We start from the raw sequence: 24,647 nt of genomic DNA, 5'->3' as shown, positions 1-24,647 counted from the left end.
GTACCTCTTTTCTGTCTATCTATTTTTATCGTATCCAATAGCTCAACTCCTCTATGCTGACATTAACTCCCTCTTCTTTTGTGAAGACAGATGCAAAGTACTCATTCAGTACCTCAGTCATGTCTTCAGCCTCCACAAGATTTCCTTTTTGGTCCCCCTCCTAAAGTTTCAACACTTGAAGTCGCTGAGAGTTCCTTCTGTTTTTCTCAATTACTATAGCACTTTGAATAAAATGGTTTCATACTGGAATAATCAGAGTGAAACATTTTATATTTTAGTTAAATGACAAAGTCATGGTGAATGGCTGTATGCAGCCTAAACTAAAAATCAAAACAAGTTATTTCCACTAGATAGCCTCATCCACTAACTTAGCAACTTCCTCAAAAATTCCAGTATACCAGAAGGAAGAATCCATGGGCTAAAGAACACGTTCCCTATACCCACAACTTATGTACTCTTGAAATGAACATGGATGGCATCCCCAAAAATTCTCATATTTTCCTCACTACTGACATGAAACCAATTTGTTTATGATTTATAGATTAATTTGAATACTAGGCCCATATTCTCTATGTATTTCAGGAACCTTAAAATATATTAATCAGATCTTTATTTATTTCCTTGAGAATGCTATACTGTATCTGGTTCAGCCACCCTGTAGATATTTAATTCCTGGGGTTACTTTAGGACTCATTCTTTAGTGACCATGTGCTAGAGTCCCAAGACAAAATGACCAGATCTGGAATTTACCTACAGTCTTTATTTGTGAAGATTTAGAGAAAAAAGTTACTTAATGTATCTCTCATTTTTTGTATAGTATTTTTAAACAACCTATTCCTGAAGGAATCAATCTAATCGAACATATTCTCTGCTACCTTCCAGGACTGAAAACGTTTAGATCCCTTTTGCTGCTATCTATAATCCATCTTTCTACTGTTCTCTTACTTCTTCTAATACTCCTTTTAATTGTATTTAATTGATTTAATTTGTTTTTAAAAAATCCCTCACCCGATTCTCCCCTCTCCTCTGGGAACTGACTCCCTGCTGGGGTGTCATTTCACAATCAGTTCCCCACTGGGATCTCCCAAAGGGACCTTTATTTATTCTTCAGCCTCGACAGTGAGTATCAGCAAGCTATTTGATAACAGGGGCATCACAATTAATTCAATACTGGCTAGATCCAATGACCACTTCCAGGAGGGATGACTGGAAAATGATCAATAATGGGAACCCAGCCTGATTTTCCTCTTCCTTACCAGAGGCGGCGAAGCCAATTGAAGCACACTTAATCGCCAGTGCAACTGAGCTCCTCTAACTCAGTAAGACGACCCGGGATCAAATCTTCCTAACCTGTACATCTCCAGTCCTCACTAGATAACCCTTGCTGAGCAATATGCTCAAATTCACTTTTATGGATCTCCAAGTCCTTGCTGTTTTTAGTATTTGTAGCGAGGAATTGGAGTCATGAAAGCAAATTAGAGCAGATGGCTCTGCAAGATTATATTTCTATTTGGTTGTTTGGGGTATTTTTGACCTCCTTCATCTCTTGTGGTCTTGCTATTGATCCTCCTTTCACCTCTTACGAATATACTTATTTACTTCTGATAAAAATCTGCTCTGTTAACAGTCAAATTAAAGTTATACCCAGACATCAGTCTGAAACTTGTCTAGAGTGAAATAGAAACTAAAACTAAAGATTTTACATTCTAAAATGAGCATATATTGGGCACCTGTTATATGATCATTTGAATAAACTACTGGTTCACTTAGTAGTTATATGATTACAGACATCATTAACTACTGAAATGAATTTTACTGTGAGATATAGCTAATAGCATTGGCTGCTAATAGAAGTCAGACTTAAATAAAGTAAATCCTGTTCGGACGAAAGGATATCGCCCCAAAATGTTTCTCTCTCCACAGATGCTGCCTGACCTGCTGAGTATTTTCTGTTTTTAACTAAAGTAAATCCTGTAAATGGACACTTAAATCAAACTGATCATTCTCCAATATGTAAATATTCATTTCTAAGCCGCCTGTACTATCAAACCCAACTCTATGAAAAAAACATTTTGCAATTTAGATTGTTAAACAACCAAGATAAAAAAAATCAATTGAGGGACACTAAGAGAAAAAGACTGACAAAATAGGAAATTCACAAGTATGTCCACCAGATCCTCATCATCACAGAATTTGCATTTATTTCATACATCGCCACATGCTTCACACAGACATGAGGAAAACAGACCCCAAACCAAAGGATTTATTAGAATGCAAAAGCAAAATACTGCAGATGCTGGAAACAGAAAATGCTGGAAATACTCAAAAGGTCAGCGCAAAAAACTTGACGGAAGTAGGTTTTGAGGAGAGTCTTAAAGGAAGAATGGACAGTGGAGCGGCAGAGGAATTTCAAAGAATTCCAGAGTTAAAGCAGATAAAATGCATTTAGATTCTATAGCCTATTTACTCTTGCAAGATTTATTCCCTCCCCTCTTCGCCTGAAGCTGTTGACTCCTTGTTGGAATACAGTTCCATGGGTGCTGATAACCTTCCAGTTGCTAGCCAAAGTGGCCACTGTTAACGTGAGAGCTTGGAAAGGGAATTTCAGCAAGCTACTCAACTATGGATGGCATCACAGCAGAGTCTGATTCTGTGCTCACCCGATGTTTACAAGTGCATATGTGCCAGTAAGCGCCAATAGATGGAGATCAGGAATGGGAATTCTAGTTGATCTTCCCCTCCCTAACCAAACTGCAATGTCCCAACTTCTGCTCCAGCTGAGACCAGGAAATTCAGCCAAGACTGGGGATCAAACCTGGAACTTTCCTGGTCTACAGGTTGCTCAAATTGCCGACAGCTGGAGCTTTCAACCTATTTGTACAGTATAACGCTTATAATTACCTTTTGTGTTTGTCAGGAATTTACTATATCAAGGGCCGGTTGACTGAACTAAGTAGAAAGTATGACACGGAGATTAAATTAAAAGCAGACAAAGGCGGCAAAGTCAAGTCAGCATTTTCAAAGCAAACAGGTTGCTCAAGGCACCGCACAACTGCAGTGTCCCCCAGTTGCTTTATTTCATTCTAAAGTACTTCTCAAAATAATTAACATGGAAGAATAGGGATTGAGTCAATGGGCTGGCAGAAATTGAGCTGCATTCCCCCAAGTCACTTTTATTTTTTGGAGCAACAAAGATATCCTGTTTCTTACATCAGTTCTCCCAGTATTTTCTGAAACATTCAGATCTCCGTAAGTTTAACTGATTGTGGGACCCATCTCCCCAAAAAATATCCTTCCAAAACATTCTTCAAATAAAACTCCAATAGGCAAGACAAAACCCAGTATCTAATTGAAGAGCACATTCTATGGATAAAGATAACCCAACATGTTTTTAAGCATCAGCTTTGGGACATTGTCCATGGTGCTCATCACACCTACATCTTTAATTTTTAAATAATACAATGGCAGGATTGGGGTTAGCTTTAGTCCCATCTCCATGTAAAGTGCCCCCCGAGAGGACCCCCCTCCCAGCCCTCTGCCAATGCCACTTTTGGCATGGCCACTGGAAGCTGCAGTGGGCGTCAAATAAATAATTTCTCCCTTGCAATAACACCTGGGCACAAGGATTGCTGTTCCTTTTAAGAGAGGGAGAACATTCGATGTTTGATCTAAGTTTAAATGTTACTTAACCAAGATGTATGGCTATGAATAACCTCATATTAAGCAATGACTGTACACTGAAATGTTTTAACTTTACAATTCCACTTTCTAATACAGTATATAAAGTTTTACACCATTCTGCTCAATACAATCTCTAACTATGTGTCCACAATATTCAAATTAATTTTGTATTAATTTAGTTTTTTGTTCAAGTGAGGACACTTCCATTTATTTCCCTTGCTTACAGATGTCACAGTTTCATTCCTTGACTTGCTCCCAATCTCTGCCATTGGTATTTGAGTTCATTACAAGGTGGTGTATGAATAATATGCTGGGATAACTTGTCCCCTGACTCCGTGTCTATATGGAGTAATGGGCCTGCTATCCTTCACTGCAGGTAAGGCCAAGACTGAGAACTCGCCGTGTAGGAAATCCTAAACATACTCAAATGTTGCACATGAATTTTACAATTTAGAGACTGAGCTAGCAGAATGAGATATAAAATGCCATGCTGGATGATGTGAAATTGAAATGAAACAATGTAGAATACTTACTGAAGCTTTGCTAATAGGATATCTAAAAAAAGTTAGGATTTAAACTTATATAATTTCCAATTTTGAAAATGTCTCACAATTCAGAATCTTTTTTTGAGTTAGAAGTGAAAGTAATCCGTAATTTCAATTAAGCAATATAGATAACAACAAAGTCAAAGATTCAGATAAAAAAATAATTTAAATCAGTCGAATTATGCAATTCTGAATTAAGGTTAGCCTGTACTACAAGTGTTAAATGCAAATATAATACCACAATAAAATATATCAGTGTGGAATATAATTATAAGTTGTTGTTATTAAAGGGTAGTTGCATTTTGTTATATGTTAAGGTCATAACGCACAGTACCTTACAACCCTCACATGCATGTACGCCATAATGGAAGCCCGAAGCCTTATCACCACATATTCGGCATTCAACATTCACTCCAGAGGTGGTGGCCTCCTCATTGGCAACTTTGGATTGTACACCTGATGGACTTGCAGCTTCCATTACATCTGAGAAAGGAAATACACTAGTTACAACAAAAAGAAATGTTCAAAAAATGTAAAACTGTTATATGGAGTATGTCAGACACAATTCAGTTCAGCATCCATAAACCACAATTAATTCTTAACCACATTTTCAGTTATTTCCCCCTACATTTTATAATCTCTCTCAGCTAGGGTTAGAATGACATTAGAGTAAGATGCTGGGAAAGCAAACTGCTTTCAAGTCTCTGCTGAAAACTGCTACAAGAGCATGTTAAGAGGAGAGTAAGAGAAGTCCTGACTAAATAGAGGGATTAAGTCAAATATTAAATGGATTTATACCCTCACAGAAAAAAAGCTTTCTTATTAATTGAACTGAATTCGTAAACCACAGAGTTTTAATTTTAAACTATTTTGTTTTCTAAAAGCTGTTATAGTTGCAGAGTAAGGTGCTTCGACACAAGGAGGGAAAGGGGCGGGGGACTGGAAATCAAAGGGATTCATGTAAACACATTACTGCCCAAAGCTGAACTGTACTGAGAGAGACCTTGGAATGAGAAGATGCTGGCTAGCAACCTCTTTGGGATGTGGCTTACTATGGTGTGTTTAGAGTCAATTTTAGTGTCAGAAATTCCCTTGTAATTACAGTTTCTTCCATCTTGTTTAGGGAACTTAACAGTTGTAAAGCTGTTATGTAGTTATTTGGTTTGATTCTTAATTTAAAACAAATAATGCCATTGTTTTATCTTCTGCAAGACCAAACCAAAGTGTCAGTCATGCTCAGTGGGTAGCACTCTCGTCTCGGAGTCAGAAGGCTGTGGGTTTACATCCCACTCCAGAGGCTTCAGCACAAAAATCTAAGCTGATATTCCAGTGCAGTACTGAGGCGGTGTTGTCTTTCGGATGAGACATTAAACCGAGGCCCCATCTGCTTTCCAAAGTGGGCGTAAAAGATCCCATGGCACAACTTCGAAGAAGAGCAAGGGAGTTATCCCCAAAGTCGTGGCCAATATTTATCCCCCAATCAACATCACTAAAGCAGGTTATCTGGTCATTATCATTTGCTGTTGGTGGGAGTTGGCTGTACGCAAATTGGCTGCCACATTTCCAACAACAGCGTTTACACTTCAAAAGTATGTAATTGGCTGTAAGGTGCTCTGGGAGGTCCCAAGGTCGTGAAAGGCACTATATAAATGCAAGTTTTTCTTTTTTGAATTTTAAAAAGGAAAACAAAATGATTACATTTGGTGGAGTTATACAAAACCATTATTTAAATTATACATTTTCTTGGTGTTACTTTTTGGCTTATTTTGAGGAGTGATATCAAGACCATAAAGGAAAATGGAATCCTTTACCACTTTTGGCACTTTGTCAGAATTAAGCTCTGCTATCCAGGCCAGATACAGAGCAGCCAGTATCGCTCTGTCTACTGTCTCAGCAACAATTATCTCTCCTCACTGTGGAGTACGGTTTCACAGTACCTTATTCAAGTAGCCTTTATTCACGCATCAGCCTCATCAGTGAGTGCCAGCAAGCTATCCAATTATTGAGAACATTACAGCTGAGCCCAATCTTGACTTCACTCAACATCCACACATGCAGACTTCCAGTAAGGGGTTGCTGTACAGTGATCAGGAGTAGAAACACTGGCTGATTTTTACCTTCAAAAAGTGTTGTGGCAACTAGGATTCTGGATGAAGTCAGTTAACTCAGCCGAAACCAGGAACTGAACTTAGACATTTCTGGTATGTACAGCTGAGATGGAGACTCAACCTTTGAGCCATCAGGACAACCTCTTGTTACACCAGTTGCAATTTTTCTACTTGGCCTGCTATCATCTTTGTCGTTCTCTATGTGAGGCATGCAATTGGTGCCACATTTTAACAATATTCTGCTCTACCAGGAAATGGTTTTGACACTGCCCAATCTGATGCCACGAAGGACACTTGCAGTTTGCAGAACAACCAGTTTTTCAACCAATTAACGTGAGCTATGTTTGAGTCCAGAATCCAAAAGTGAAGTTAGAGCGATATCTCAGTGCCCCATTAAATCATTTCAGAGTTAACATTCAAAAATTATTTTTATAACCACAATAAAGTTATTCCAAAGTTAATGCGGTTCCATTATCTTAGTTTAGATAGCGTCGTAGGCCACCCGACCTGTGTGAGAACACCACCGCAGGTCAGGGCTATAAATAGAGCTGGAGTGCCAGGCCCTGGAACATCATGGGCCGCCCCGACCTGTGTGAGAACACTTCCACAGGTCGGGGCTATAAATAGAGCTGCAGCGTCGGGCTCTGGAACATCGTGGGCGAAAGTGCGGCGAATAAGGCCAAGGGCCTGGGGCAGCACGGGCCAGCCCACACTGCGATATGTGCACGCACTAGGTCCGTGCAGCAGAGCAGGTCTCCAGTCGTCCTGGTTCAACCTTTGCCATTGGATAAAGGCCTAGCTCTGTCAAGCCCGTGTGGTAGCTCATGTGCAACGGTCACCACACGTGAAAAAAATCCACGCACAGGCATCTTGCACCCTCTCAATTGGAGTTCAGGACTGGAACATCGGGGCCTTCATTGAAACATCTGCAAACTCTTGTGGAAGCAAGTCATCCTCGTTTGATAGATAGCTACATATAAACAGGACACCAGTACAGGCCATATTCCTGGGGGAGCAGAATCAAAGAACAATACTCTAAACTAGCTACAAGAAAACTGTACTATAGTTATTTTTATTTACATGATTTATGTAAATTCAACCTCAGGGAATGCTACTAAATGCTACTTACCCTTAGTTACTCTCAAAGTTAGAGCACTGCTAATAAATGATACAATAACTATAACACTTAATTTGTTTTTAAAAAAGCAATGCAACATTATTTCATTACCTGTTTGACTACTGGAAGCTAATTCAGTATCTGGTCCCAGAGTTTCATATTCTGTGGTCTTTGAATCTATCCCATCATCCCCCTCCTCCTTAGAATCTGATGACGCATCCTGTAGCTTTTCCATGACCTACTACCCACTTCCTCAGCAATCTGACTCTTGAGTCATATCCTTGACGTGTGCATTGCTGGCACGAGCTCAAACTGGTCAAAGCCCCGATACGAAACATTCACAGACCTGATGAGATACAAAAACAATTTTAGAACACGTTTCCCTGCAGCAAATAAATGTCACTGAAGCTGGGTTTGGGCCATGAACTGATCCTTTAATGAGACATAATGACTTCTTCTTCTTTGTACATCTGTTTGTGATAGAACTATTATCTTTTCTATCACTATTTATAATACAGATACAACGGGCCCAAGTTTCCACATGATTTGCACCTGATTTTTAGGAGCAACTGGTGGAGAACGGACTATCTTAGAAATCGCAATTCTCCACATTTTTTTTTCTGCAGTTCGAGTCAGTTAGAACAGTTTCACTTTGGAACAGAATTTTTTCTTCAAAAGGGGGCGTGTCCAGCCACTGACGCCGGATTTCAAAGTTTCCACAGTGAAAATGTACTCCAAACTAACTTAGAATGGAGCAAGTGAAGATTTTTGTAGAACTGAAAAAACCTTGTCTACAGATTAAAAAATCAGGCGCAGGTTACAAATTAGGCGTCCAGAACGAGGTGGGGGGAGGGAAGTCATTAAATTCTATAATAAATCCTTATTTATACTTATACAAATAAATCCAACCTGAATAAAAATTTATAAGCCAAGAAAAGATTAAATAAACCATCTTCCTACCTGTGTGAAAGTGCTTCAGGCACAAGTTGAGGCAGCCGTTTGCTCGACGGCAGGGGCGGGGGGGAGGAGGAAGTCGTTCCCGACGGCGGGCGGGCGAGGGAGTGAGGGAGTGCGGGCCCGACCGACCGAACACAGCGGGGGTGGGGGGAGGAAGCCAGACGGTGGGCGGGCGGGAGGGAGGGAGTGAGTGCGGGCCCGACCGACCGAACGCAGTGGGGTGGGGGTGGAGGGGAGGAAGCCGTTCCGGACGGCCGGCGGGAGGGAGTGAGTGCGGGCCCGACCGACCAAACGCAGTGGGGTGGGGGGGGGGGGAGGAAGCTGTTCCAGACGGCCGGCAGGAGGGAGTGAGTGCGGGCCCGACCGACCGAACGCAGTGGGGTGGGAGGGGAGGAAGCCGTTCCAGACGGCCGGTGGGAGGGAGGGAGTGCGGGCCCGACCGACCGCCGGGGGGGGTGGGGGGAAGAGCCATTCCAGACGGTGGGCGGGCGGGAGGGAGTGAGTGAGTGCGGGCCCGACCGACCGTACGCAGGGGGTGGGGGGGGAGGAAGCCGTTCCCGACGGCGGGCGGGGGGGGAAGGAGACAGTGAGAAGGCTGCAGGAAGCCTCACAAGTTGAGCAGCCATGGGGGGGGAAGCCCGTCGGGAAACGGCTGCCTCAACTTCTGAGGCTTCCTGCAGCCTTCTCACTGCTGCAAGAAGCCTCAGTGCTGATCATAGAAGGGCAATGTGCTTTTATTAAAAAATGTTCAAAAATTAAACAGCTACAAAGAACTACAAAAATGGCCGAGTGCCAATGTTTCCTTCACACTGCGCGTGCGCGAACGCTCCAACACGCAGGGTTGCCGGCAGGAAAAAAACTAATTTAAATGGTACCCGCCCCCTCCCACTTACAAAATCGGTGCGAGTGGTATGCTCCGCCCCTCTGGGCGCCGCGCCAAGCAGACATGGAACTGCAGGGTGCTCCAGAATCGTGCGTTTTTATTCCGGCGTGAAAAACGGCCGCCCAGCTCGGAGGGGCGCCCGTTTTTTATCGTGTGGAAACTTGGGCCCAACGTCTCAACTCTAGCAAACTCGGGAACAAGACCGTGCTGATTTCCAGATTTCGGACAAGAAAATCAAGAGCGTACGTATGCTACCGAGACAGAAAGTATTAATGGTGGCGTGGGTCAGGTCGGGTCGAGGGTCATTCGGCAAGGCTCGGACCGATTGCACACCATTTAAAACATAGCAGCGAAGCGGATAACTAGTCCAGCCCCATTTGAATATCAAATGGGATTTTCTCAAAAATATCTGGTTTTCGGACAGCCGGATTTGAGATGTTAAGAACATAACATAAGAAATAGGAGGAGTAGGAGTAGGCCATACTGCCTGTTCCGCCAGTTAATACGATCATGGCTGATCCGATCATGGACTCAGGTCCACTTCTTTGCCTACTCCCCATAACCCCTTATTCCCTTATCGGTTAAGAAACTGTCTATCTCTGTCTTAAAGTTATTCAATGTCCCAGCTTCCACAGCTCTCCAAGGTAGGGAATTCTAGATTTACAACCCTCAGAGAAGAAATTCCTCCTCATCAGTTTTAAACGGGCGGTCCCTTATTCTAAGATTATGCCCACTAGTTCTAGTCTCCCCCATCAGTGGAAACATCTTCCCTCTCTGCATCCACCTTCCAAGCCCCCTCATAATCTTATACATTTCGATAAGATCACCTCTCATTCTTCTGAATTCCAATGAGTAGAGGCCCAACCTACTCAACCTTTCCTCACAAGTCAACCCCCTCATCTCCAGAATCAATCGAGTGAACCTTCTCTAAACTATAAAGTATATCCTTTCGTAAATATGGAAACCAAACTGTACACAGTACTCCAGGTGTGGCCTCACCAATACCCTGTATAACTGTAACAAGACTTCCCTGCTTTTATACTCCATCCCCTTTACAATAAAGGCGAAGATACCATTGGCCTTCCTGATCACTTGCTGTACCTGCATACTAACTTGTGTTTCATGCACAAGTACCCCCAGGTCCCGCTGCGCTGCGGCACTTTGAAATCTTTCTCCGTTTAAACAATAACTTGCTCTTTGATTTTTTTTCTGCCAAAGTGCATGAACTCACACTTTCCAACATTATACTCCATCTGCCAAATTTTTGCCCACTCACTTAGCCTGTCGTGTGGCAAATTAACCTACAGGCACATGCGTATGCATCATTTTTTATTAAAGAGGCCCATTCCCGTGACTTCTTCACACCACAATGTGAAACTGCTGCTGTGTTGCACGCACATGCTCTCACACAGCTATGCATTATCTAGTTTCAGAAGCAGCAACAGATTCAACATGTCATGACACTGAATATGGCTCTTTAAAAAAACTCTGGACAGATAAAGACAAGCAATATACATTTTTAAAGTTTACAACATACTTTTCTTTTAAACAGTTGGTACCTGCATCAGATTATGATTTTATCAATCACAAACAATTATGTGTAACAGTTTTTGTTGTGCAGAGACCGATATGCCTGTAGTTCTGTACTGGCTGCTTTGGGGTCAGCCATTTAACTAAAGATGTTGCATGATGTCTGATTTGGCACAAACAAAAAATGGTGAAAGTGAAATAAAAATTTCTGCTGATGGAATGAATATTGGTCTGCACGAAGACTTTCAAGTACAAGTGTGTTTGTGTGTGTATATATAAAGGATTGAAGACACACATGAAACAAATTAAAGAATTTTATTAGGTTTACAATACCTCTGTTTTACTTTAGACAACCCCTGTGTTTGACACCCAATTTGGGGAACACAAATCAAGAGGAATTTCTCCCCTCCTCTGCTGAAAACGTTGACTCCTTGCTGCAGTACAGTTCTGTGGCCATTGCCTCTGGTGCTTTGCCCAAGAGACCATTCTTAATTTCTGAACTTGACTATTTGCAATGGCAGGCCATCCAACCACAGGGAGCTAGCATCACCCATCATCCACATTTATAGCACTGGTCTTGGGACACAGAACAAAAGCAGAACTCGACAATTTTTGCCTACCTTTCCCAGGGGAGCCGAGACCAACTGTAGTCCATTTATCACTCAATCAAACCTGGGGTCTTCTCTATTTTTGTTCAGAATTTTAAACAAGCTCAAAAAAAATCACTTCAAAAAATATACAAATACAAACTATCAAATCATATGTAGTAAATACCAGAATGAAGCATGACACTAACATAAATACAGGCAAAATGCAACAGCAATTATGAGTATCAACTTATATTTCCAATGACAAAATATAGTCAACCGTAAATTTACAAAAATGTAACCACTACAAAAATGGAAACCAAAGTTTATTTAAACCATGAAGTCTGCAAAAAGACCACTGATCACTCCAGGAGTTCAGGAACCAACCCAAACCTATTAAGCCCTCTAATCAGACATATCATTAAAAAGGAGACCTAAAGGTTGAAGAATGTATTTTAATAGTTGAATCTAGAAGGTGAAAAAGGCATAGGAGGAGTATCTCAGAAAGACGGGTATCAAGGATGTTAGAGGTGAAAGTCGGCAGCTCTCTGTGATGGACACAATATGGGGTTGGAAGATCTTCGTGGGGGTCGCAAAACTTATGAGCAGTCTGGTTCAGCCTGAGACAGTGGCTGGAGAGGGGGATGGAGTCAGTACCAAAGTTAGGGAGGTTGTGGCAGGGTGGGGTCGAAGATGTGGCTTTAGTTTTCACAATGTTTAACTGGAGGAAACTGCAGCTCAACCAAGACTGCTAACTCCTGGTCATCTATTTACCATGATACCTCTACAGCTGTCAATTTGCTCATGCATTCCCTTATATCTACCCTTGGCCTTGTCCTGAGCAAAACCTTTACTGTCTCCTAGTATGGCCTCCAGTCGGAATGCACAGAAGCAGTGGAGGATGAGAGAGAGGTACTGAAGAGGTAGAGTTAGCTGTCATCAGCTTATATGTGGAAGCTGCTACAGATTACAGATTATGGTCGCCAAAAGGCAGCAGGTAGACGAGAAAAAGGAAGGAGAAAAGAAAAGATCCTTGGTGGACCTCAGGAGGTAAAAAGTTAGAAAGATTGGAAGAGAAACCATTTCCAGAGATGCTCTGGTTACAATCTGATAGTTATGAATGTAAACAAGTGAGAGAAGGAGTGGTGTTGGAGAAGGATGGTGTGGTTGACTGCGTCAAAGGCTGCACGAGGGCGAGAGAAATGAAAGCCAATAATATACCAGTGTCAGTCACAGAAAATTTCAATAGTGACTTCAGTTAGGACCGTTTTGGTACTGTGGCAGGGTGGAAACCTGATTGGAGAGTTGCCAGAAAACTGGGACTGGATTTAGGAGTCAACTGCATGTTTGAACACTTTGGTGAGGAAAGAGACTTTGGAGAGGGGGCAATAGTTTGCAAGGACAGAGGGGCTGAGGATATATATTTTTTTGAGGGGTGTGATGATGGTTTTGAGAGGGAATCCCAGCAGAGAGGAAACCATTTACCATATCAGCTAGCATGGGGGCAGAAGAGTGTGAGGCCTGGTAAAGCTTGATATGGTCCAGCTAGATCCGATGATGGATAGCTAAGTCAACTGTATGCCAGATAAGTTGAAGTCTATGTCCTTTTGGGTTTGAGGAAACAAATAAAGAGGCCATACCAGGAGACAGTAAAGGTTTTGCTCAGGACAAGACCAAGGGTAGATATAAAGGAATGCATGCGCAAATAGACAGCTGTAGAGGTATCATGGTAAATAGATGACCAGGAGTTAGGAATTTGAAACCTCAGCTCATAAAAAAAAAAAAACTCTTCTTCCCATCAAATCTGCACCGTTGTGCTCGCCATCACACCTGTCCTCACTAGTCCCTTAACGCCTCCAATTTAAAATTCTCATCCTCATGTTTAAATCCCTTCATGGCCTCAACCGGTCATCTCCAGCAGCCCCCAGTCCAATAACCCCCCCCCCCAAAAAACACACTGACTCTGGCCTCGTACATTTCCCCCCTTCCCCCCAAACATTCGGACTCTGGTCTCGTGCATTCCCCCCCTCTTTCTCCCCCCACGCCCAAACATTCAGACTCTGGCCTTGTGCATTCCCCCCTCCCCCATCCCCATCATTCGTAGCCTTCAATCACCTAAACCACATGGTGTGGAATTTTCTCCCTAAATGTCTCTGCCTCTCTACCTCCCTACCTCCCTCTCCTTGTTTAAGACCCCGCGTAAAACATACCTCTTTCACCAAGCTTTAGGTCAACCTTCCTAACATCGCCACCTTTGGCTTAGAGCCTTGATTATGCATCTGTGAAGCACCTTGGGACGTTGTTTTACACTAAGGTACAAATTGTTGTTTTACTGAATTGAACAGTAGCAGTAAATTTGCTACACTAGGCTTCCAAACCATACAGGTATCTTCCACATCAGCAAATCTTGTTGGAGGAAACTGTGGGCTCCATATGTGGTGCGACAAAATGCGTCTGTGTGCTTCTGTAGTTGAAGCTAAGCTGAGAAATGAGAACACCGCTAAAGTCGTCAAATGAAACATCGAGCATACAGACAGCCAGCTCTACACAAATAAAGCTGCTGTTAATTAACTAACTTTAAAAAAAAAAATTATAAATGTATTAGGTCTTCACAAGTTCAATACTCGAATAAGAGATTCTGGAACAACAGTAAATCAATGAGGAACTTTATTATAAATCAACATTTACTTGTGTGAAAAGAGGCCCGGATAGAAAAATAATAAATTTGTGGCAGAGGATAGATTGAGGACATAGGGACACTGGGCATCAAAGTACTGAAACATGTCTAGCAAAGGAATTCCTCAGTAGGCAGCTATTCATACTGTAGTACAGTTCCATGGATGTCAACACTCAAGTACCTAAACAGCACAACAACAACTTTTATTTATATAGCACCTTTAACATAGTAAAACGTCCCAACACGCTTCACAGCAGTGTGATAAGACAAAACAAATATATTTGACACCGAGCCACACAGAAGAAATTACGGCAGATAACCAAAAGCTTGGTCAAAGAGGCAGGTTTTAAGAAGAGTCTTAAAGGAGGAGAGAGGTGTAGAGAGGTGGGGAGGGAGTTCCAGAGCTTAGGGCTCAGGCAGCTGAAAGCACAGCCACCGATGGTTGAGCAGTTATAATCAGGGATGCTCAATAGGGCAGAATTTGAGAAGCACAGACATCTTGTGGGGTTGTGAGGCTGAAAGAGATTACAGAGATAGGGATGGGTGAGGCCATGGAGGGATTTGTAAACAAGGATGAGAATAGAGGAGTTACTTAACCGGGAGTCAATGTAGGTCAGCAAGTACAGGGGTGATGGGTGATCGAGACTTGGTGCGAGTTAGGACATGGGCAGTCAAGTATTGGATAACCTCAAGTTTACATAGGGTAGAATGTGGGAGGCCAGCCAGAAGTGCGTTGGAATGGTCAAGTTTAGAGGTAACAAAGCATGGATGAGGGTTTCAGCAGATGAACTGAAGCAGGGGCGGAGGCGGGCAATGTTACGGAGATGGAAATAGGTAGTTTTAGTTATGCAACGGATGCGGCCGGAAGCTCATTTCAAGGTCAAATATGATGCCTAGGTTGCTAACAGTCTGGTTTAGCCTCAGATAGATGATAGGGACAGATGGAGTCAGTGGCTAAAGAACGCAGTTTGTGGCAGAGACCAAAGACAATGGCTTCGGTCTTCCCAATATTTAATTGAAGTAAATTTCTGCTCTGGATGTCGGACAAGCAGTCTGACAATTTAGAGACCATTGAGGGGTCAAGAGAAGTGGTGGAGAGGTAGAGCTGGGTGTCATCAGCATACATGTGGAAACCGATTGTGTTTTCGAATGGTTTCGCCAAGGAGCAGTATATAGATGAGAAATAGTATGGGCTGGGGGGGGGGGCAAGGATAGATCCTTGGGGGACACCAGACGTAACAATACAGGAGTGGGAAGAGAAGTAATCGCAGGAGATTTTTTGGCAAAAATTTGGCAGATGGAGTATAATGTGGGAAAATGTGAGGTTATCCACTTTGGCTTTCTTGCTCTTCACAGTTGGACTATTGAGCAGGTATTACCAACCCTCCACTCAACCAGGGAAAGGTGTGTGCCACAAGTATGCATGGAGAAAGACATGGGGGGATAAAGAGGAGAGTTGTTCCATGATCTTAATAATGGAACGAGAACGGGCTGCACCTCAGCAGAGCTGAGACCAATATCCTTGCGGGGGGGGGGGGGGGGGTTGCCCGTGCTGTTGGGGAGGGTTTAAACTAGCTTGGCAGGGGAATGGGAACCTGAGAACATTGTCAGAGGGGAGAGAAGCCAAGCTGGAAATGTAAGGTAGAAAATTAGTAAGCGAGTTTGGAAGGCAGAGGAAACAAAGGCTAGATAATGGACAACAGTGCTAAATGGTATATACTTTAATGCGCATGCTAGAGAGAGACGGCTGTGAAGAAAACTGGATTGGACGTCACCAAGGTCCAGGTCGATGATTGGAGCGTGGGCAGGTACAGCAGGAACGGCGAGGTTGGGCGCAGGAGCAGCGAGTGATCATGGAGCGATATAATCGGGGCCCAGGAGAGGCACGAGTTCAGGGCCCAGAAGAGTCGAGGGCCCGGAGCAGCACGGGCCAGCCCACACTGCAATGTGTGTGCGCACTAGGTCCATGCAGCAAAGCTGGTCTCCAGTCATCTTGGTTAATCCTTGCCACTGGACCAAGACCTAGCTTTGTCAAGCCCGTGTGGTGGCTGGTGTGCAACGGCCACCACACATTAAAAAAATCCACACATGCATCTTCCACCCTTCAACATGTAGTTCGGAACCAGGAACATTAGGTCCTTCATTGAGACACCTGTGAACTCATCCCTTTTTGGTGTGGAAGCAAGTCATCCTCGATACGAGGGACCACCTATGACGATGATGATACTTTAATTGCAAAGAATCTGGGAAATAAGGTAGATGAGCTAAGGGCACAGATAGACTATGATATTATAGCCATTACTGAAAGGGCAGCTCAACATTTCCTGGTTACAGAGTTTTCAGGCAAGATAGAGAGGGGGTTAAAAAAGGAAGGGGGGAGTCGCAGTATTAAAGAAACAATTACAGCTGTGATGAGGGATGATGATAGGTTAGAAGGATAATCAAATGAGGCTATATGAGTGGAACTAAAGAACAAAAAAGGGGCAATTACACTGCTGGGAGTGTACTGTAGACCCCCAAACAGTCCAAGGGAGATAGAAGTGCAAATTTTAGGCAAATTACTGACAAGTGCAAAAATAATAGGGCAGTAATAGTGGGGGATTTCAATTACCCTAATATTAACTGGGAAACAATCATTGTAAAAGGTAAAGAGGGCACAGAGTTCCTAATCTGAACTTTTTTAGCCAATACATAACAAGCCCAACAAGAGGCGGGGCAGTTTTGGATTTAATGTTAGGGAATGAAGCTAGGTAGGTGGAAGGAGTAGCAGTGGGAGAGCATTTTGTGGTAGTGATCATAATTCATTTAGTTGTAGCATTTAAGGATAAGGACAAAAAAAACAGGAATAAGGGTTCTAAATTGGGAAAGGCCAATTTTACGAGGCTGAGAAGTGATTTAGCAACAGTTACTTGAACGTAAATACCAGAGCAATGGGAGGCATTCAAGAGGGAGGTACATGGAGTTCATGGTAAACATGTTCCCACAAAGAAAAAGGGTAGAACTGCCAAAGGTAGAGCCCCCTAGATGACAATGTGCACACAGGTAAGATAAGGCAAAAAAGGAACCCTATATCAAATATCGTGAGCTCCTACAGAAAGCCTAGAAGAGTATAGATAGTGCAGGGGTGAAATTAAGAAGGAAATTAGGAAAGCAAAAAGAGGGCATGAAAAAATACTGGCAAGTAGAATAAAAAAAAACCCAAAGATGTTTTACAATTACATAAAGAGCAAGAGGATAACGAAGGAAAGAGTAGGACCTATTAGGGACCAAAATGATGATGTGTGTAGAGGATGTGGGTAAGGTACTAAATGAATACTTTGCAGCTGTCTTCACAAAAGAGGGGGACGATGCTGATGTTGAAGTTCAGGAGAAAGAGAGTGAAATATTGGATGGGATAAACATAGTAAGAGAGGAAGTTTTAAGGGGTTTAGCATCCTTGAAAGTAGATAAATTGCCAGGACCAGATGAAATATATCCAGGGCTATTAAAAGAAACATGGGAGAAAATTATGGAGGCTCTGACCATCATTTTTCAATCCTCCCTGGCTACAGGAGTTGTGCCAGGGGATTGGAGAACTGCCGACATTGTACCATTGTTTAAAAGGGGAGGAAGGATAAACCAAGTAATTACAAGCCAGTTAGTTTAATCTCAGTGCTGAGAAAATTACTGGAATCAATTCTGAGGGACAGTATAATCCTTAGAAAGACACAGATTAATCAAGGTCAGTCAGCGTGGATTTGTTAAGGGAAGATCATGTCTGACTAACTTGATTGAGTTGGAGGAAGTAACAAGGAGGGCTGATGAGAGCAGTGCGTTTGATGTAGTTTACATGGATTTTAGCAATATGTTTGACAAGGTCCCACATGGTAGGCTAATCAAAATAGTAAAAGCTCATGGGATGCAAGGGTGAGTGGAAAATTGGATCCAAAATTGGCTCAGTGGCAGAAAGCAAAGGGTATTTGGTTGAGAGGAGCTTTTGTGACTGGAAGGCTGTATCCAATGGAGTTCCACAGGGCTTAGTACTCGGTCCCTTACTTTTTGTAGTATATATTAATGACTTAGACTTAAATGTAGGGGGCATGATAAAGAAATTTGCAGATGATACAAAAATTGGCCGTGTGGTTGACAGTGAGGAGGAATGCTTTAGACTGCAGGAAGATATCGATGAACTGGTCTGTTGGGCTGAAAAGTAGCAAACAGAATTCAATCCGGAAAAGTGTGAGGTAATGCATTTTGGGAGGGGCAACAAGGCAATGGAATACATAATATATGGGAGGATACTGAGAGGTGTGGAGGAACAGAGGGACCTTGGAGTATATGTCCATAGATCCTTAAAGGTAGCACGACAGGTTGATAAGGTAATTAAAAAAGGCATACGGAAAATACTTTATTAGCTGAGGCCTAGAATACAAGAGCAGGGAAGTTATGCTAGAACTGTATACAACACTAGTTAGGCCACATCTCGAGAACTGTGTGCAGTTCTGGTCACTAAATTACAGGAAGGATGTGATTGCACTAGAGGAGATTTACGAGGTGGTTACCAGGACTGGAAAACTTTAGCTATGGGGAAAGATTGGATAGGCTGGGGTAGTTTTATTTGGCACGGAAGAGGCTGAGGGGAGATTTAATTGAGGTGCATAAAATTATGAGGGGCCTAGATAGAGTAGATAGGACGGACCTATTTCCCTTAGCAGAGGGGTCAATAACCAGGGGGCATAGATTTAAAGTAGTTGATGGAAGGATTAGAGGGGAGATAAGGAAACATTTCTTCACCCAAAGGGTGTTGAGCGTCTGGAACTCACTGCCTGAAAAGGTGGTAGAGGTAGAAACCCTGATCATCACATTTAAAAGAACTTGGATGTGCACTTAAAGAGCCATAGCCTACAGGGCTATGGACCTAGTGCTGGAAGGTGGGATTAGGCTGGGTAACTCTTTCGACCGGCAGACAATATGGGCCCAAGTTTCCACATGATTCGCGCCTGATTTTTTAGGAGCAACTGGTGGAGAACGGACTATTTTAGAAATCGCAATTCTCCACATTTTTTTTTCTGCAGTTCTAGTCAGGTAGAACAGTTCTACTTTAGAACAGAATTTTTTCTTCAAAAGGGGGCGTGTCCGGCCACTGACGCCTGATTTGAAAGTTTCCACAGTGAAAATGTACTCCAAACTAAAGTAGAATGGAGCCAGTGAAGATTTTTGTAAAACTGAAAAAACCTGTTCTACACATTAAAAAATCAGGCGCAGGTTACAAATTAGGCGTCCAGAACGAGGTGGGGGGGAGGGAACTCATTAAATTCGACAATAAATCCTTATTTATACTTCTACAAATATTATACAAATAAATCCAACCTGAATAAACATTTATAAGCCAAGAAAAGATTAAATAAACCATCTTCCTACCTGTGTGAAAGTGCTTCAGCCAGGGAGAATTCTGCAGCCATTCGTGCCGCTGAGCGGGAGGGGAGGGGAGGGGAGGGGAGGGGGGGAGAAAGCCGTTCGTGTCGCTGAGCGGGAGGGAGGGGGAGAGAGAGAGAGAGAGAGAGAGAGAGAGAGAGATGGGGAGGGAGAGAGAGAGAGAGGGGGAGGGGGAGAGCGGGTGTCGGGTCGGGGGTGGGGGGGAGGAGGAGCGGGTGTTGGGTCGGGTCTGGTCGGCGGGGGGGGGGGGGGGGGGGCAGGAGCTGGCCGTGGGAGGAGCCGGTGTTGGGTCGGGTCTGGTCGGCGGGGGGGGGGGGGGGGGGGGGGCAGGAGCTGGCCGTGGGAGGAGCCTTATTCACGCAGCCCCAGTGAGGCCATTCAGCCAGGGCTAGGGGCTGCGTGCTTCGGGCCCCTCCCACACAGTTCGGCGCCTGGAGCTACTGCACTTGCGTGCCGACTGTAGCGTGCATGTGCAGAGGTCCCGGCACTGTTTTCAGCGCAGGGACCTGGCTCCCCCCCCCACAGCTCGTGCTGGCTGTGCCGAGGGCCAGAGGACCTGTAAGTAGGTGGAGAATACCGAGGATTTTTTTAGGCGCCGTTTTAGATGCGAAAAACGGGTGCCCAGCTCGGAGGGGCGCCCGTTTTTTTTCTTGTGGAAACTTGGGCCCAATGAGCCGAATGGCCTCCTTCTGTGTTGTAATTTTCTATGATTCTATGATCCTGAGGAACTGAGTTTTTGGAAGGTAGAGTTGTGGCTCCTCCCACCCCAAGGGAAAGGGATTTAGATCTACAAGAAAATACCCAAGCAAATGTAGACAGGCCGTCAGTGTTAACCACTACCTGTGATTATACAATACTGTCAGAATGTAATACAGGTCAAAGTTTACAATGCCTCAAATGTTTATTCCTGTTACTTACTTTTTATGAAGCTATTGTATGACAATTCAATAACAAAATAAAGTTAGCAGTGCAATTAAATGTAGCCCAATGTTTTTGGATCTTGATTTAAATATAGGGGTGACCTGGAGGAAAATTTCAACTGGTTCCACAGAACGAAGTTCAAATAAGATAACTAGATAATCTTCACTCTTGCTCGTCACAGATGCTTCAGATTTTTTTGCATTAATGATCATGCATGTTCTGGTTCAGACTCTAGATTACTGCACGTATCAAGAAACTCAGAGTACTACCCCAATGACAACTATAAGCAAGGTTCATGATCAGAGCTTTCTCCAAAAGGACTTCTGGTTCTCAATCCAAATGGCAGATCATTAGGAAGAAAACAAGTAAAAATCTGCAAGCCAGAGTTTTTTTTTTCCTGATATACAGGGTAGAGATACAAGAAACTATTAAGAAATAAAATTTATTTCTGTAAGAGCCATTATGAGGAAGTTCAGTTGCCTAAGGGAGAAGTCAATTTCACGAACATACTTCTGAGTAATGATCTCTATGGGACCTGGCTGGGCGATTAGCAAGAACCCAGATTGAAGACCAAATATCAATTCCACGGCACACATTCCTTTATTTCTCCCCCACCCCCCCAAATTATCTCCCCTAAAGGCAGAAGACTCATGCTAGAGTATAGCTCCAGAATGGCAAGAAGCCACTTTTCATGTGTGTGCCTAGACAGTGAATGCCAGCAGGCGAAGACAGGAGAAATTAAAATGAGGAATAAGGAAATGGCAGAGAAAGTAAACAAATACTTTGTGTCTGTCTTCACTGAACAAGACATGAACAACCTCCCGCTAATAGTGGAATACCAAGGGTCTAGTGGGAAAGAAATTAGTATTGCTAAAAAAAAATTGTACTGTACTGGAGAAATTAATGGGACTGAAAGCCAATAAACCCTCTGGACCTGATTGCCTAGATCCGAGGGTTTTGAAAGAGGTGGCTATAGAGATAACGGATGCATTGGTTGTCATCTTCCTAAATTCCATAGATTCTAGAACAGTTCCCGCAGATTGGAAGGAAGCTAATTTAACCCCACTATTTAAGGAGGGAGAGAGAAAACGGAGCTACAGACCAGTTAGCCTGACATTAGCAGAGAAAATGCTAGAATCTATTATTAAGGACGTGGTAACAACACTTATAAAATACTAATAGGATTGGGTAGATTCAACACGGATATATGAAAGGCAAATCATGTTTGAAAAATCTGTTGAGGTTGTAAATAACATAATAGATAAGGGGAGGGACCAGTGGATGTGGTGTATTTGGATTTTCAGAAGGCATTCGATAAGGTGCCACACAAGAGGTTATTAAACAAAATTAGGGTTCATGGGATTGGGGACAATATACTAGCATGGATTGAGGATTGGTTAACGGACAGAAAACAGAATAGGAATAAACAGGTCATTTTCGGGTTGGCAGGCTGTAACGAGTGGGGTGCCGCAAGGATCAGTGCTTGGGTCCCAGCTATTCACAATCTATATCAATAATTTGGATGAGGCAACCAAATGTAATATATCCAAGTTTGCTGATGATACAAAACTACGTGGGGATGTAAGTTGAGGAGGAGGATGATGCAGTGAGAGCACAAGGGGATATAGACAGGCTAAGTGAGTGGGCAAGAACATGGCAAATTGAATATAATGTGGACAAATGTGAAATTATCCACTTTGGCAGGAAAAATAGAAAAGCAGAGTACTTTTTAAATGGTGAGAGATTCGGAAATGTTGGTGTTCAGAGGGACCTGGGTGACCTTGTACATAAGTCACTGAAAGTTAACATGCAGGTACAGCAAGCAATTAAGAAAGCAAATGATATGTTGGCCTTTATTGCAAGAGGATTTGAGTACAAGAGTAAAGACATATTACTGCAATTATAGAGGGCCCTGGTGAGAGCATACCTGAAGTATTGTGTACAATTTTGGTCTCCTTACCTAAGGAAGGATATACTTGCCATTGAGGGAGTGCAACAAAGGTTCATCCGATTGATTCCTAGGATTGGGGGCGGGGCGGGGGAAACTGTCCAATGAGAAGAGATTGAGCAGACTAGGCCTATATTCTCTAGCGTTTAGATGAGAGGTGATCTCATTGAAACAGACAAAATTCTTACAAAACTTGACAGGGTAGATGCAGGGAGGATGTTTCCTCTGTCGGAGAAGTCTAGAACCAGGGGTCACAGTCTCAGAATAAGGGGTCAGCCATTTAGGACTGAGATGAGGAGAAACTTCTTCATTCAGAGGATGGTGAATCTTTGGAACTCTCTACACCAGAGAGCTGTAGAGGCTCAGTCTTAGTGTATATACAAGACAGAGATAGATAGATATTTGAATGTTAAGGGAATGAAGGGATATGCAGAAAGTGCAGGAAAGTGGTGTTGAGGTAGAAGATCAGCCATGATCTCATTGAGGGACCGAATAGCTACTGCTCCAGATTCTTATGTTATGTTCTATTCAACTGTGGCAAGCGTCATAAAGACCAAACCTGCTCTCACCTGACATCAACACATGTAGCATCAACGAATAATAGTCAGAAGTAGGCACAGTGAATGATTTTTCTCTGCCTAACCCAAGTATGCAACTGTAGTACCCTATAGTCTTCCCAACAAAGATTGGCATGCACTAGTATTTAAGACCTACAATCTGTATGCCTCAGTGTCAACTGCATCTCCTCCAGTGATTTCTCCTTTAAGCCACGGAAGGAGCATTACCATGCACATTTACATAAGAATTTAAGAAATAGGAGTAGGCTATTTGGCCCATCGAGCCTGCTCCACCATTCAATAAGATCATGGCTGATTTGATCATGGACTCAGCTTCACTTCCCTGCCCGTTCCCCATAACCCTTTGGTCCATTATCGCTCAAAAATCTGTCTATCTGCAGCTTAAATATATTCAATGACCCAGCCTCCATAGCTCTCTGGGGCAGAGAATTCCACAGATTTACAACCCTCCGAGAAGAAACAATTTCTCATCTTAATTTTAAATGGGCAGCCCCTTATTCTAAGATTATGTCCCCTAGTTTTAGTTTCCCTTATGAGTGGAAATATCCTCTCTGCATCCACCTTGTCAAGCTCCCTCATTATCTTATATGTTTCAATAAGATCACCTCTCATTCTTCTGAACTCCAATGTGTATAGGCCCAACCTGTCTTCATAAGTCAACCCCCTCATCTCCGGAATCAACCAAGTGAACCTTCTCTGAATAGCCTCCAATGCAAGTATATCCTTCTTAAATACGGAGACCAAAACTCTACGCAGTACTCCAGGTGTGGCCTCACCAATACCCTGTGCAGTTGTAGTAGGACTTCTCTGCTTTTATACTCTATCCCCCGTTGCAATAAAGGCCAACATTCCATTTGCCTTCCTGATTACTTGCTGTACCTGCATACTAACTTTGTGTTTCATGCACAAGGACCCCCAGACCCCTCTCTACTGCAGCACTTTGCAATTTTTCTCCATTTAAGTTATAATTTGCTTTTCCATTATTTCTGCCAAAGTGGATAACCTCACATTTTTCTACATTATACTCCATCTGCCAAATGTTTGCCCACTCACTTAGCCTGTCTATATCCCTTTGCAGATTGTGTGTGTCCTCCTCACAATTTGCTTTCCCACCCACCTTTGTATCATCAGCAAACTTCATCCAAGTCATTAATATAGATTGCAAATAGTTGAGGACCCAGCACCAATCCCAAGGCACCCCATTAGTCACTGTTTGCCAACCGGAAAATGACCCATTTATCCTGACTCTGTTTTGTTAGTTAACCAATCCTCTATCCATGCTAATATATTACCCCCAACCCCATTGTTTTACAAAATCACTTCACTACAAAAACATTAATATCTCCATTATGGAAGGTCCTGGGAAGGAATTTTAGTTGCATGTAAATCAATTAGTTAATTTACCACTTGATTATACAGAGAAATGCTTAATTACAAATTAACTATTGAGCGCAACAATCTTTATTGAGGAGAGATTATATATATGCCACACCTTCACAGCCCTTCACCTTAGTTCATATTAGTTTTAAATAAAAGATTCTTATATTTTTTTGACAAAGGCCAATTTCACTGTCCATGTCACTGATTAGACCACATCTGGAGTACTGTACCCAGTTTGGTCCCCCCCAAATGATGGGTGTAGTGGCCTTGGAACAAGGAGAAGCTACAAGAATTATTCCTAGCTTAAAGAATCTCAACCA

General features: G+C 42.9%; 1 protein-coding gene across 3 annotated transcripts in view; it reads right to left on the bottom strand.

Moving 5' to 3' along the window:
- LOC139227829 (peroxisome proliferator-activated receptor delta-like) overlaps window positions 1–24,647 on the bottom strand; it is a 75,033-nt gene that overhangs the window by 43,773 nt on the left and 6,613 nt on the right. For all 3 annotated transcript variants that reach the window (XM_070858900.1, XM_070858899.1, XM_070858901.1), the window contains exons 2-3: window positions 7,563–7,797; window positions 4,561–4,709 (exon numbers count right to left, since the gene is read on the bottom strand). In XM_070858900.1, coding sequence (XP_070715001.1) covers window positions 4,561–4,709; window positions 7,563–7,686 — 273 coding nt within the window. In that variant the 5' untranslated portion in view covers window positions 7,687–7,797. The remainder of the gene's footprint in view (window positions 1–4,560; window positions 4,710–7,562; window positions 7,798–24,647) is intronic.

The sequence above is a fragment of the Pristiophorus japonicus genome, chromosome 17 (assembly GCF_044704955.1).
Source record: "Pristiophorus japonicus isolate sPriJap1 chromosome 17, sPriJap1.hap1, whole genome shotgun sequence".
Classification (NCBI taxonomy): Eukaryota; Metazoa; Chordata; class Chondrichthyes; family Pristiophoridae; genus Pristiophorus; species Pristiophorus japonicus.
This window is presented reverse-complemented; position numbering and strand designations above follow the sequence as displayed.